The 15,079-nt window shown below is 52.6% G+C and overlaps 5 protein-coding genes across 5 annotated transcripts; 2 read left to right on the plus strand and 3 right to left on the minus strand.

The window, feature by feature from the left end:
• Positions 1–280: 280 nt before the first annotated feature.
• Positions 281–2,485, minus strand: AA0111_g11453 (hypothetical protein; the record flags this gene model as incomplete). Its single annotated transcript, XM_028645321.1, has 1 exon — positions 281–2,485. The coding sequence occupies one exon, from the start codon at positions 2,483–2,485 to the stop codon at positions 281–283; it is 2,205 nt and encodes a 734-aa protein (XP_028500929.1).
• A 1,631-nt stretch (positions 2,486–4,116) lies between these two features.
• On the plus strand, positions 4,117–7,548 carry AA0111_g11454 (Pumilio domain-containing protein; the record flags this gene model as incomplete). The annotated part of the gene is made up of 3 exons (XM_028645322.1): positions 4,117–4,352; positions 4,402–7,489; positions 7,543–7,548. 3 exons carry the CDS (start codon positions 4,117–4,119, stop codon positions 7,546–7,548), a joined length of 3,330 nt encoding a protein of 1,109 aa, XP_028500934.1.
• Positions 7,549–8,420: 872 nt separating this feature from the next.
• Positions 8,421–9,701, minus strand: AA0111_g11455 (hypothetical protein; the record flags this gene model as incomplete). The annotated part of the gene is made up of 1 exon (XM_028645323.1): positions 8,421–9,701. The coding sequence occupies one exon, from the start codon at positions 9,699–9,701 to the stop codon at positions 8,421–8,423; it is 1,281 nt and encodes a 426-aa protein (XP_028500935.1).
• A 2,211-nt stretch (positions 9,702–11,912) lies between these two features.
• AA0111_g11456 (hypothetical protein) lies at positions 11,913–12,917 on the plus strand (the record flags this gene model as incomplete). The annotated part of the gene is made up of 2 exons (XM_028645324.1): positions 11,913–11,915; positions 11,967–12,917. The coding sequence occupies 2 exons, from the start codon at positions 11,913–11,915 to the stop codon at positions 12,915–12,917; spliced, it is 954 nt and encodes a 317-aa protein (XP_028500932.1).
• Positions 12,918–13,398: 481 nt separating this feature from the next.
• AA0111_g11457 (hypothetical protein) lies at positions 13,399–14,397 on the minus strand (the record flags this gene model as incomplete). Its single annotated transcript, XM_028645325.1, has 1 exon — positions 13,399–14,397. One exon carries the CDS (start codon positions 14,395–14,397, stop codon positions 13,399–13,401), a length of 999 nt encoding a protein of 332 aa, XP_028500933.1.
• Positions 14,398–15,079: the final 682 nt, after the last annotated feature.

Genomic DNA, 15,079 nt, shown 5'->3' on the forward strand with positions numbered 1-15,079 from the left:
TTGGAAGTATGCTGTAGACATTTGAACATAGTCGGAGCTGATTCGATGATAGTTGACATGTCCTGAAGGTCGGTAAGAAAAGCGTTGTCAGTAACATTGTAGACAATACCGCTAGGATCTTCAGCGTTCTTGAGCAGTGACTTCAACAATCTCTTGGGAAGACCTTGATAAGTGGTTTTGTAACGCGATGGATACCAGGAGTGTCAGAATGATATTATTGATATTATGTGGAAATCGTGCGTGTTGTTACAGAGAAGAATGGTATCTACGGATCCAGCATTCACGACCCAGCAGCAGTCTCCGCCTTGACAGGCGCAGAACTTTGTTTCCCACCCACGGACGGTGTAGCAACAACAATGGTATCTCCATGTGTTTGTCCCACCGGCGTGGGCTGTTCCACACTCTGCACTTGTTCCTGGACTGGCGTCTGCAGTTTTGTTGCTGGAGTAGGCGTGGGCGGGGGTGGCGCCATGACCTTCCTTGATGGACTTGACATTTCCCAGAATCGTCTGGGCACGTTTTTTGCTGGCGGCATACCCAAAAACCCTTTGCCTCCCATACTCTCTAATGGTCTCGCCCGACCTCCTACGTAGCATCCCAAATCACCACTCCACACGAAACCGCCTCCTACCACACCTCTTAATACACCGAAAGCGCGTGCGTCACGATACGCAATACCTGTCTCGGGGTCGCGGTATCTGGCGATTGTGTTGGTAATGGGACAGAGCTTTTGTCCTGGTTTGAGCACGATTTCTGGCTCGGCTTTTGGCGCAGCATTCTTCCGTGGTGGCTTCGGTGGCGCGATGAGCGTCTTTTGTATGTACTCTGTAGCTTCGGCAGGAGTCCAGTTGAACAGCGCAGCATAGAGTTGCACCAAGGCTGACCTGTCCTTTTCCTTGAGGAGTGAGGCTGCTGTTCTGGCTCGCGATGATGTTGTTTGTGGGGCGTCAAGGTTGGGAAAGTTTGACAGGATTAGTAGATTGCGGAGAGCTCGACGTATGACTTTGCGTCGTGGTGGCTGAGGAGGTAAGGCTGGTTTTTGGAATTGTGCAATGAGGGCTTGGGTCCCTATTGCTGGATCACCGTTCTGCTGAAGTAGAGAATGATCGCTGAGAGATGGGTGTAGTTGTTGGGAGAGAGTTGCTTGTGAGGTCGCATATTGGTTCTGGAAGGGAGAAGCTTCCGTAAAGGGAAAAGGAGGAAGTTCGTCGCCATGCATGGACTGGGATTGCGGGTTCTGAGCGTATTGGTCTATGCCAAAGAGAAACGAATCTTGATTCGGAGGTGCGAACATGACAGTGCTAGGGTGTTGCATGCCAAACGAGCCCATGAAAACGTCACCGCCTTGTGATGCTGCTGCTGACCATGGTTGATGTGAACTATCTTGTTGTGGTGGCATCGTTGCTGGTATCGAAGGTATCTGTGATGAGCTACTGAATGGATCCAGAGACGGAAATGATGGTTGCTCATCCGCATGAATTTCAGGCGCTTGTACCGGAAAGTTTGTCGACTCTGGCTGTGTCGTTGGCGCCTCCGCAGCCGTAATTTCCTTGTTGAGCTTTTCTTCGAGATGCTCCAGACTTGGCGCATCCTTGCCTGTGTACTTGAGCTTGTCGTCGACCCAGATGCCCGGACCGCTGTAGTATCGGTAAAAAGGCCCGTCGATTTGCCGGTTCTTCAGGGCGTCAATCTTCGCCTGCCTCTCTGCTGCCCTGGCTTCTTCTGCCTCTTCCCATCTATGTAGAGTCTTCTTGTTGATGCGCTCATTTCGGGCAGCCTCAGCAAGCCGTTCGGCCTGCGTTAATGGCTTCTCCTTGGACTTTTCCTTCCGCGCCTCTGCGGCCTTCATCATGGCCAGGGTGTCATCGCGCCTCCGGTCCTTCTCCTTCAGCTTGGCCAGTGTGGCGTCCTTGTTGGCTACCGTCTGTTTTCGCATCGACATGCGCACCGGGCCATCCTCTTCGGTAGGCAGCCATGATGCCCTCTCAGACTTCTTCTTGGGGCGCGGAGGGGCGAGCGTGGGTGATTGTGCACGCGGGAGATCGAGTTTGACTTTCTTGCGTGTCACGGCGGCGACTCGTGCAGTGAAGGGGTTTGTGGCGGCTTTGCGCTTCTTGTTCCGCTCTTGTCGCTCTGCCTTGCGCAATTCCTTTTCGCCCGCATCGTCGTCGTCGGCGCCATCGTCATCCTCGTCTGATGATGACGAATCCATGTTGTAGTCTTCCTGCTCATTGACAGCATCGCCCTGAAACTCCTCCTCGTTTGGAGCTTCCTCCCACTCCTCACCCCATTCCTCCTCCTCCTCGGCCGCATTGGCGAGCAGGTTGGCCATGCGGTTGCCGGCATTGGATCGCCCGGCTCTGGTCTTGACCATGAGCTCTGCGGGCGCTTCCTCTTCGCTCTCATCTTGGGATGCCTCGGACTCGTCATCGTGAGGAGAGGGCGGGGCATCTTCCATGACTATCTGAGGTGGCTGCTCGGACATGGTGGTCGAGAGAGATTGGAGGGCAGGCGCGGAGGCAGGCGCGGAAGGTGCAGACGAGGCGGATGGAGCCTGAGGCAAAGCGAGTCGGACGGCAGCGATCAAGGGTGTGGTGCGGATTTCCAGAAGACTTCCATGAGACACGGATTATGCGCTCCAACTGTGGGGTGAACGACTATCCAGCATGGACTGCAGGGCGGCGGGGCCGTCTGGCGTTGCGGTATTATGCGGGTTTGGTGGGTTGTTTCAAGCGACGTGATTGTACTGTGTCTTGAATTGCATGCAGTCGTCGGCGATGGATCGAGAGCACGCGCCTGCGAATGACGCGACGGGCGATTGAGATGTCGCCAAGTCAGCGGGAAAGACTTGGCACGATCCATGGGACCTGAAACATAGCGTGCTTATGATTGATAAACGTCGTTCCAAGGTACCGCACCATGTCATGTCAACGCCTCACTAAAGCTCTTTGGGTCTACATGGCCTGTCAGGCTGTCTACTTGCAGGACATGCAGGACAAAGGCATATCCGCAGTGGTCTGACGTGCATGTTTTCTAGAAGAGAGCTTGTTTCGATTGCGTGGACATGCATTGCAGGCTATAGTGATGTGATGTATTCCATACTCTAGTTGCAATTGAGCGGGCGCAATGCAGATTGCTGTGTAGAGACGGTAGAGAGAGAGGGCACTGCTGCAGCTTGGTCGAGGACAAAGTTTGATAGGCCGTCGGTCGGCATGCAGGACCCCAGGTGCACGTTAATCCATGTTTAGCAGCAGCAGGCCAATCACAGCCCCAAAGCGGCCAGAGGCACACAGTGTCCACGTCAGATTCTGGAGTAACGGACTTTCTCGACGCGCCTCTGTGTTTCAGACGGTAGCGGGCATGCGCTGCCCTCGTCCCGCGGCCACCGACCAAGGACACAATTGCAGGACTGGTAGTCGACGAGTTGCGAGCCCCTGAATTTCTACAAAAGCAATGCGCAGCTGCCGTGCAATAGAAACCCTCACTCGACGTTGGACAGCCCGCCCGCAACCGTAGCCGACCGCGTAGATCGTGCCCGTAACCTGTAACGTGCTTGTTCTGGCAGCCCTCCCAATTGAGCTAGTTTCCCTCGTGTTCCTGGTGGCTCCCCATTTCTATCAAGCGAACCTCACCACTCCCTCTGTTCTGTTGCGCATCGCTCCATCGCTCCATCGCCCTCTCCCCCTCCCCTCCTGCGACAACTAGCTGTATCGGCCTCGTCCCGAGCTCGGATGCTTAATCGGCCATCGTCCGCTTAATCCTATTACTTCTGTTCTCCAGGCACTCCGGTGATCTGTCTATTCCGCCCGCCTGCCGCTGTACAGGTCCATAATCGACCACCGCCAATCCTCCGTCACTCCTTGTCGGCAAACAGCCCGCCGTCTGAAGCTCCACCATCGCATCCGGACTGGATCCAACGGGTGTCGTCGTCTCCACCGTACACACAGGCTGCGCTGCGCTGAGCCCGGTCTTGCTGGCAATAATCCTCTCCGCCTCACATTCCTTTGGCCGGCACCAACCCTCCTTCGCACCATTACCCTGGCTTTGGTAACCGAGTCACCACGACTATTCTTCCCGTATAGACTACCCAGGTCACCACAGGGTCTGTAATCCATAATGGCTCCCACCAACCGCCCCGAACACCACATCAACCTCAACTACATCCCCCAGCTGCCCCAGCCGCCACACTCGGGCTCCTCGACCGGCAACACCTCGCCTGTCGAGCCCCCCAACAGCGGCTCTCTCCGCTCCTATGGCAATGCCGCCAACCCACTGGGTGCCGCCGCTGCGGGTGCGAGGCTCGGCAATGGCTCCCCCTCGCATGACTATGGCGGCCGACTATTTTCCAAACGGTATGTCGCACCCTGAAACAAGTCTCGACTCGAGCTAACACCCTGACAGTGCACGCGAGATTCAGGCACAGGAGGGCCTAACTCCGCAAATGTGGGGACCTCCTACCAGCGGTAACTCGACGCCGCTGCGTGAGACTATCCCAGAATCCCCCAACAGCGAGAACTTGAGCTTCCCAGACTTCAACAACGCCATGCCAGAGACGACACAAGCTGCACCCGCTTCGGGTCGCCGTGCCCGCGCTGGCACTCTGCCCTCACGCTTCTCCCCCTCCGCTGCCCCTCCCGGCCTCATGTCCGGCACCTCTCTGCTCCCCAAGAGCTCGCGACCAACGCCCTCCACAAGCCCTTTCAAGCCCGGCCCGGGTACACCGACCGACAGCTCGAGCTTCAGTGCTCTCGGATCCACAAACGCTGCTGCCAAGTCCGCACTGCTCTCGCGTCTCCGTGCTGGCTCAATGCCCCAACGACCGGGTGCTTACTTGCCTCCCTCCAACTCTGCCTTTGGTAATCCAATCTTCTCCAATGGCTGGTCAAGCGGCCGTGACCGCAGCAGCACACTTCACAGCATTGCCTCTGTACCCTCCAACGGGCCTGGCTCGCCTAGGTCTTCCTTCTCGCGTGATTCGCTTGCCGACACTGATGTCAAAACTCTTGACTACCTTGGTTTAGTCGATACGCCCCAACCTGCGCGAGCAACCTTGGCTCCGTCCGATATTGAGCTCCTCCTCGAGAGCCAGAGGAATGCCAACAGCCAGAACTCGAACAGCGCAAACCGCTTCCGATCCTACTCTGTCAATGCCAAGGAGAAGTATGCCGAGGACGAGGAGGACCAGTATGGTGGGTACAGCGGTGCCATAACCCCTGCAGAGGCCAATGCTCTTCTCATCCACGAAGCTGTCCGCCAGCACAACCTTGAAGTGCAAGCATTCGCGAATCTCGCTTCCAACGCGCGTCCGCGAGCCCGTACTGCTGGTGTGCTAGATGCTCCTTCGCGGGGCATGATGCGCAACTACCTGCCCGCTATGGGACGGTTCGACAATGGCATGGGATCTGGTGACCTAACTGAGGACGCCGAGTACAATCTTACTGAAGCTGTCAAGAAGCTTCACTTGCCAGGTAACAACCTGGGTGATGACGGAACTTTGGAAGGACCTACTCGATCTCTATGGCTTGGCAACATCCCTTCATCAACCACGGTTTCATCGCTCCAAGTTATCTTCGCCCAGTACGGTGGTATCGAGTCTACCCGAGTGCTTACCCACAAGAACTGCGGTTTTGTCAACTACGAGAACCTCGAGAGCGCTATTCAAGCGAAGTCGACTTTGAACGGAAAGGAGATCTTCCCAGGTGCTGGTCCCGTCCGCATTGGCTACGCTAAGATCCCAAGTGCAGCGGCCACCCCTGGTCACAACGGTCTGTTCCCTTCACCGAGCCCTGACCCAATGTCAAAGGCTCAGGCTGAGGGCGCGGCTGGCTCTGCCACTGCTACCAAAATGAACAGCATCCCCGCAAACGTTCCTTTGACAACCCCGGAGCTCAGCGACATCCGCACCGACATTATCCAGATCGTGAAGGAGTTGGGCGCCACGGACGATGAACAGTCACGGATCACTAACAAGGTTGAGAAGGCTGTACAATTCAACAACTATGTCGACGAGATCCCGTCTGTTGAGGAGCCAAGCCACACTCGCATCCACGATGCTCCCAGACTGCGAGAGATCCGCAAGCGCATCGATAACGGGTCCTGTTCAAAGGAGGACATTGAGAACATCGCTATGGCCATGCTCCCCGAAATCGCTGAGCTGTCCTCTGACTACCTCGGTAACACTGTGGTGCAGAAGCTGTTCGAGTTCTGCGAGGAGCCTACCAAGGAAGCCATGCTTCGCGAGATCGCTCCTCATCTTGCTAAGATTGGTGTGCACAAGAATGGAACATGGGCTGCCCAGAAGATCATCGATGTCTCCAAGTCCGAGACTATGCAGAAGATGGTCGTGGATGCTGTTCAGCCATATGCCATGGCGCTCTTCCTCGACCAGTTCGGTAACTACGTTATGCAAGGCTGTCTTAAGTACCAGAAGTTCAACGACTTCATCTTTGAGGTTATGTTGGGCAGACTTTGGGATCTCGCTCAGGGCCGATTCGGTGCCCGTGCCATGCGAGCTTGCTTGGAGAGCCACTACGCTACCAAGGATCAGCAGCGCATGGTAGCTGCTGCGATTGCTCTCCACAGCGTCCAGCTTGCGACCAACGCGAACGGTGCTTTGCTCCTGACTTGGTTCCTCGACACTTGCACCTTCCCAAGGAGACGTACCGTGTTGGCTCCTCGTTTGGTCCCACACATTGTTCACCTCTGCACACACAAGGTTGCATATCTCACCGTGTTGAAGATAATCAACCAACGCAACGAACCAGAGGCCCGCGATACTATCCTGCAAGCATTGTTCTTCTCTCCCAATGACCAGGTGTTGGAAAGCATCTTGGCCGACCAAAACTGCGGTGCCACTTTGATCTTCAAGGTGCTGACCACTCCGTTCTTCGATGAGCAGATTCGGGCGGACGTGGTACAGAATGTGCGCAATGTGCTGCTGCGCATCAAGGCGCAGCCCCAACAAGGCTACAAGCGACTTATGGATGAAGTTGGTCTCTCCACTCGTGGCGGCCCTGGTCATCGTGAACATTCCGCAACTCGACCAGCATCTAAGGATAGCATTGCGTCTGGACCTCCGAATCCTGGAAACTTCTACCAAGGAGCGGCTCCTGGCTACGACCCTGTCGCACTTCAGCGCACAGCAAGCATGGAGTCCAACGGTTTCGAGCAGTACCCAATGGGTGGTGGACCCATGTACATGCCAAACATGCAGGCTATGAACAACCAGCAGCAGATGCAATACCAGCAGCTCTTGGCCCGACAGGGTCAGTTCTATCCTCAGATGAACGGCTTCCAAGGCCCAGTTCCGGGTATGGATGCTTATCGCAACGCCTCGCCCGTTGCAGGTCCCGGCAGCTTCAACGGATCACCGATGATGCAGCCCGCCAACCTTGCCGGCCAGGGCATGCCAGGCATGTACCCACCATACGGCATGTATATGCCACCCCAGCACCAACAGGCCGCTGGAGGCAATCAGCGACGTGGCAGAGTAAGCAGAAATGCGTCCCCTGCGAACAGCGTTCGCCGTTAACATCTCTTTAGAGATAATTGCCTCGCCTGAGGGTTTAGATTCTCATCTTTTCTTAGATTCTGTGGTGTTGCCAGGAAAAGCAGCACTATCTTCTTGTATATGATTCGGATCTTCACCTACACGCATCTGCTAGCGAGCATTATGCAAAGAGACAGACACCATCCTTCCCAATGTTTCTCCTTGCGTCTTAGGACTTTACGAATTTCATCTCTATGTACTCAATCAGACATGTTACTATTGGCCCCATGTCGTTTGTCTCGTCACTCGCTTAGCCATTGCTTGGTGTTTTGGGGCGTACTTTGAGCAACGTTCTTGTATGTCGGTTCCGAGTGGAGGGCTTACCTTATGGGCTCTGTCGATCGATCGGATGATCATTGTATCGATATAAACGCGCATATGAGTGTTCAGGTGGAATGATATATGCGATGCAAAAGTACCACTACATGGCATGATCTGGGAATGGGATATTGGACACCTCTTTTCTTCCGTGTCCTGTATGGAAAACAGACCGAGCTCGAGCCTGCGAGCTAGATAGAATTGAGGTCTTCTTACTATATGAATCATCGTCTCAATACTGCAACAATCTACGTGCATGACCAGATACCACTCAAAGATGAGTCGATTCACCCTGTGCTTGACTCCTGCTAATTAAGGTTGGTATGCGCCGCGAGATGTCAGACGCCTGTGGCGGAAGGAGACCAAGGAAAGTAGTAATAGGAGCAACAAAAGTCGATTTGAGCCGCCCCATCTATATCAATTGAGCGTGGGTATCATATACTGCCTGAACGCGCCGGAACCCCGTGATAAACGCCTATATCGAAATAACGACGATACGCTAATGGTACACCAGAAAGCCTCGTGGTTAAAGATTAAAAACAAACTCCATCTATCATTGCCCGTTCAAGCCTGAGTCGCTATATTTCCGCTTCTTGGCCTCACGCTCACCGTCCTGGGGAGGTCGGTATTGGTCCAGCTTGCCTTGCAGGCGGTAAGTTTCCCGCTTGATATTTTCTGCGTTGGCCAATAAATCCATCTCGGTTACAGGAGCCTCGATACTAGCCAGCACGCTGTTAACTGTGCTGATATGGTTCGCGTCCTTTTTGTCGTCTCGCCAGCGTGGGGTACCATCTGCCTCCGCCTTGTATTTCCATTGCCCGCGTTCTGTACGGTAACATTCTATTATACGACCGTCGAGACGTTGATTGAGCGATTTGAGGGTCTCCCACTCGGCTGGAGTGAGAGACAGGGTGGCGAACACCTCGTAGTGGTTCGAGTTGTGCTGAACGAGCAATTGAATGGGGCTGGGCATTGCGTCGTAGTCGGTAATGGGGCCATCTTCACCGTCTTGTGGGTCCATGAGTGGAAATTCGCCAAGGCGGAGCTTGAAGTCGATGGTGTTCTCGTGGGGAGGCTTCCACTTGAGGATATGCCTATCGGTACCAAACTGGTAGGGTGTAGACACGCAGGTGAAGATCAGGCCGTCATTGCCGTGTCTGAGGTTTGGAAGGATATTGCTGAACATGTCCTCAAGCTTATACGCAGAGTAGGTCTTCTTTCCCTTAAGAGCGAACGGCTTGAGGTCGGCTGGCGTGATGTTCTTTCCAAAGGTCCTCGTCAAGTTGGCCTCGTATGGTTTGATGACCCAATCGTGTAATCGACCCAACCGCTTGTCCAGTGTCCTGCCCGTCACGTTTGTGCCATCCACCGCCAGACAGTCGAAAACGTAGAAGTTGAGGCGCGGCGCAGGCTCGCCCGGGTATTGATCGTGAACCAGCTCGCCATCGAGGATGGTGCCGAACAAGAAGGGCTCGGGTTCGTTGGGGTGCAGATAATGACGTATCCGAAAGGGAGGCTCGACGTTGTAGTAGTTGTTCTTCCTGTCGATCAGAAAGGTCACAGGCTCGAAAGCGCCAGTTGGTCCTTCCCGCCAGTGTAAGAAGAGGAGGCAGCGCAAGCCGTCCGTCTTCTCGCACATGAAGTATTCGTTGCGCTGAAGCTCAGTAACATGTTCGCGTGCGAATGAGACGGGTTGCGCTCCGGGGAAGCGCAGGTTTTCGCGTTCGAGTAGTTCGGCAACAGTTTGTTTGAGTGAATGCGCCTCGTCGTTCGGGATCTGGAAGCCTGGGATCTGCGGTGGCGGCGCGTGCGATGGTTGGACCGTGGCCGGCATCTTGGGAAAGCGGAGCCCAAAGTTATTCGTGGCTCACTATAAAGCAGGAGATCAGGCGCGAGAAGGTCGGTGTATGGCAAGGCTACAAGAGTGATGGTAGCTGTACAACCGTCGCGCAACACGACTATGAGCTCCACGCGCTAGTCTCCAGGGTCTGCTTACGTAATAGCTACAGAATAATGCACTCTGGTCTTGCTCACCTCCACTAAATACATGATATATTGCAATCGATAACGTTGTTTTCTTTCACCTTCATGAATCGTATCATTTGCGCTTACTGTAGTGTTTCCGGTATACCGACGGTTTCGTTGACTTTACTGTAACCATGGTACTGTAACCATGCACGATATCATCAGTCTTTTCCAATAATGAAATAGTTTTTGAGATACAATGAAGGCCCGAAGCTCTAAATAGAATTCTTGCTTTCTCCATATATCACAGCTAAGCCACCAAGACTATTGCCACGTTGCTCGCAAAGGATCTCTGCCCTATTTTAAACATACGATGGGTTACCTGCCCCCAGAAATATGGGCTGCTATTTTCTCATACTCCAAAGACCCACACCATCTCTGGAATGACTGCCGTCGCGTCTCTCGCTCTCTCAGAACCGGCGTTGAGATCTACATCAGAAGCACCTTTATCCCGACCCACCTACGCTTGTCTATCGAGCATCGGAACAGGAATATAGACTGTCGTCGTGCCATCTTCATAAGATATTCGCCAGGTCACCAACGCGTCTATTTCGACATAACTTGCGTTCAATGGTCATTTACGAAATCTTTACCTACGGACCAAATGCAGCTCTATATCATTCGGCATCATGTTCGACAATTACTGAAGCAATCCGAGGAGCAGTGGCTGTGCGATGGCCCCAACACGCAAATGGAGGTATATGCAACCTACCGAGGTGAGAGTGAGGGTTGTTTGAAATTGTTGTTCTGCATGAGGCTTGCAGACGGTGTCGATACTAGTCTTGCGGATAACAGTGAGAGGGGATTCCTGTTTGAGCTCGACTTGAAGAATATGGTTATTTCCTTTGACTGGAAAGAGTTGGTGATAAGAGCTCTTGCGAAGAGCACCGGTTCAGAAGGAAGACGGCTATATGGCTTCTCATTATCACATTGTCATTTGCATTGAGGTCTGGATACAACTAGTATACAGATGATGGGTCAAACATCATGAAGGCAATCTGTACAATCTATAACACATTTTTTTATTTTGAACCTTGGGATTTTGTAGCTGTATAAAAGGTCCTGCCTGTAACGAATGCCAATCAAAGGGTATGTGGTCTAAATGGTCAAGACGCCGCCGCCCTGCTCGAAGGGTCTTCCTGAAGGAATCGCCGGTGGGGTAGGAGCTTCGCCGGCGTGGAGATGCGGGTTCGAGCCTCGCCATATCCAGATCTTTTTTGCTATCTGTGCTGTGTCTATACCTCACAATCCTTCTTCTCGTATAGCTGTCAGTCCTTTATATCTTCGATACTTCTCGTATGAGAAGATACACTTACCAGTCATCTCCTCCGACACATGATCTCGAATCTATTGACTAAGACTCAATTCTTTCTATATTAGCATCTCAATGATTGAGTCGAAAAAAGTTGTTGGCTGACATGTCCTGGTCTTTTCGTAAACTGTGTTTGCTAGGCTAGGCTAACAATTCGTTGGACAGTGTGACTTAGTGGCTAGAAAAGAATTCATTTAAAGGAATGGAACTAAAGTGCTAGATGACGTTACGAGTCTTTGTGACATACAGTAAGTAGTAGTTGGGGGTGGATCACACCAGAGATCATCGTCTAGGCAGCCCAGCACGGTCCGGTATGTTATCACGATTCTTTGTTGCCAGCAGGCCCAATATTTCACTAGAATGCACGAAATCGCCTTTTTCGGGAAAGCGTTGTGACAGGTGAGCGCTCACTCGACTTGACGTTCCCTTATTTCAGCTAGAATGGTTGCCTTACCTTTCCCATTATGTATATAATTTCTACACCTACTAGCCCTTGCGAAAATACCCTCCACATCATTGACTGTTACTATAATGTTTTGGTCATTGTTTTTCGTCTTTTCGGCGTCAGCCGTAGCTTGTCCACCACCCCTTAACAGCTTCAAGTATCTAGCCAATGACACCCACACAACATCACAGATGATCTCCAGTCTGCTCTTACCTCGTGATGAATCCTCGTCACTGAATCGTAGATGGACTGAGATCGTGACCATGGTATATTTGGATCCACACCAACATGCGTTGTCTAGCTAACCGTCGTGTCAGACTGGACTGCCTCGAACGACATGGCCCAGCGGCCTTACGACATACTGTTTCGAAGACGTGAACGCCCGCGTTCACTTCGCCGACGACATTAATGCAGCTTGGAAACTCTGGACTGACAAGATTGGGAACGCTGGCAGTGAGAGCGGCCACTCACTTGAGTTCCATGAGTACAAGGTCCAACACGATCAATGGCCCCACTGCTACAACCAACGCAAAAAGGATTCCGATCCTTGGATCTGGAATGATGCTTATCCGCATGATGTTGCCGTTATCCAGGAGTCCACGAGCCTCGATGTCCAGGCTTCTTCGGTCACGGGTTACATACCAGCGGAATGGAGTGATTCACCGGGTCGCCATGGTACGCATCTCAGTATCAACTTCAAGAACAAGTACCCGGCGGAGTATTGGCACACGACTGTTGCCCATGAACTGGGTCATATCTTCGGTTTCTGGCATGAGCATCAGCGTTATGATCGTGATGACTACGTTCACTTTGACTGTTCTAAAGTTCGGGGTTATGCCGCGGCCAAAGCCAAAGTCGACGCATCGAAGAAGCACCGAATGGAGCAAGTTTGCAACGACTATCGTTTAGCTCTTCTCTACGATTTCACGGCTATCCAGGATTTTGATACAATCGATCATGTTGACCCCGTTCACAAAGATGGAAAAGCCTGGCCCTTGTTCATCAAGCACGATTTGGAGTTTGATGATGAGTCTATCATGTTGTATAGCTCTGCAGAGTTTGCCAACGACGGAGCAGATGTAGACGACGTAATGCAAGTGCCGTTGGCGTTCTGGAAGGACCGCGGTATTGGGTTCGGTCCACCGAGTAGAGTCGAGAAAGACAATCTGGAGATTATTGACGTACGGTGGAAAGTTAGCGACGGGGATTTGGAGGGTGTAAAGCACCTCTATCCTTACCTGGGAAAAGATGAAGATGGCCAGGACTAGATATGGAAAATAAAAGCTGTGGCAGGTCGAAGGTCTAAGCACTGTGATCTTGTATGGCCGGCCAGTTGTCCGTAGATGGCAAATGAGATAAAGCCGGGTGACCGGAAAGAAGTATTATAGATTACAAGTGTATGTAAATGGCGTATTCGTCCGTTCGATCAACGAACAAAGCCACGTTCGTGAGGAGTGAAAGATCTTGAGTGGGGTATATAGCGAACCGAATCAAACCGGCCCAGTACGTCGCCGCGCAAGATCGTTTCGTCGTCCTTAACGCCAGTAAAAAAAAATCCAAATAGCGCGTAATCTTACATATCTTACATATCTTACAACAAAGTCAAGCAAGGGCTCGCAGAAGGATCCAAACGCCTCGCTGAAAAATGATGCCGGTCTCCGTAGTGTTACATATGTTACAGTGGCGTGTTCTCATAAACACGTCTAGGTTGCGTCGGTACGTTGACGCGTCGGATGGTTCGTCAAAAGTTTAGAAAAAACCCTTGGTCTTCCCAGTCTTTGGGCTCATTGGTCCAAAAAGCTTCATATCCGTATTCATCTTCTTAACGAACACCAAATAGGCCTCTAACGCTTCGTCCTGCGTCTTGAATGTCTTGTCGCGGTTCATCCACATCTTCAGATATTTATCCGCGCCGACATCTTTCAGCGCCGCATACCAACCACCAGAGGATCGCTGTCGCAGAGATATTGCTAGGTTCTTTCCCTTGAGACCGGTGACGTTAGATACTTCTCGAAGGCAGGCAGCGCGGAGATCACCGTATTCGTCGTCGTCTTCGAGGGAAGAGGATGACGAGCTTCGCTCCATTTTTGGACGAGACGAGGTGCGGGTATCGAGCTTAGGGCGCGAGGTCTTTTTAGGTTCGGGCGCAGGTTTTGGCTCAACCTTTTTCTTCACAGGCGTAGCAGTCTTAGCTGCGCCCCCAAAGAAAGACCCAGAAGGCTTGGGAGTCGGAGGAGTCTTCGGTCGGGAACTTGACTTCTTGTCAGACTTGGAAGATTTTTCAGCCTTTGCAGCCTTCTCAGCTTTGTCAGACTTCGACGATTTCTCGGTTTTCTCAGATTTTGACGTCTTTTCCGACTTTTCGGCCTTGGAAGGCTTCTCTGACTTTGAGGGTGCAACTGGTTTCGATGCAGTAGCTGTCTTGGACGACGATTTCGATTTCGATGGCGTTGGCGGCGTGGTTGTCGCTGGTGGCGATGTTCTCGTGCTGAGTGAAGCAAAAGGACTCGGCCATGCGCCTATGGCTTTTGGTGTTTCCTCGACCACCGGTGCGGCATCTTTCTTTGACCTTGCGTCGGCTCTGGATGTTTTCGCAGGCGTCTTGGGTTCTGGGGTCGCCTTCGTAGCTGCAGCCGCCTTCAGTGGCGCGCCTCTCCTTCCTGTCGCGACCGGAGGTAGTGGTGCGGTATCGGGTATGGCAGCTTCTCCAAACAACTGCCGCGCTCGGTCCTTCACACTGGGAAACATGGTATGGGAAAATCTGGGGTTGTATGACTCGGGCCGAATATACGCTTGCTGGAATATAACGTGCTAAATGCGCGAGTACGATTAAGAGATACTACAAATACAGGAAACACAGCGCGCGTCAACACTATGCGAAATGGAAGAGGTAAACACGATGTGGAAGAGACAGACACATTACTGGGGGCCTCGGATGGATACCGATTATTCTGGTGCCTAGTTGTGCAACCATGACACGCCCCTTCTCGCATCGGCCAGCATGCGAACAGGCGTTCACATCCAAGATGTGCGGAAATGAGCTAGTGGCCGCTTCTAGAACGCCTGAGAGCATATCGGAATGCGGGTGGCAAGCGGGTCCAACAGGCGCAAGTTGTTGTTTTCGTGTACTCGTCGATTGACTCCACTGGAGACAATCTCTGCAACGCGCATGATATGTGGGGATCCATTGTTTTGAGGACCTTCGCAAGCGCTTCCAGACAATTGATAGCAGAGTCGTATCATCACAAAAGGACGTACATTACGATGACCGTTAGGGTTATTCGCATTACGAGCCACCGTGGCCCCTTTTCCGGAGTGCCGGGCTGTGCGGGAGATTGGAAACGGGAGGCAGGATGGCGCGGCAGACATCAGCCGGATGAGCACAATGGCCACAACACAGAGCAAGCGGGTGTTTGTAGAAACTGCTCCA

This window comes from Alternaria arborescens (assembly GCF_004154835.1).
Source record: "Alternaria arborescens strain FERA 675 chromosome Unknown contig_50, whole genome shotgun sequence".
Taxonomy (NCBI): domain Eukaryota; kingdom Fungi; phylum Ascomycota; class Dothideomycetes; order Pleosporales; family Pleosporaceae; genus Alternaria; species Alternaria arborescens.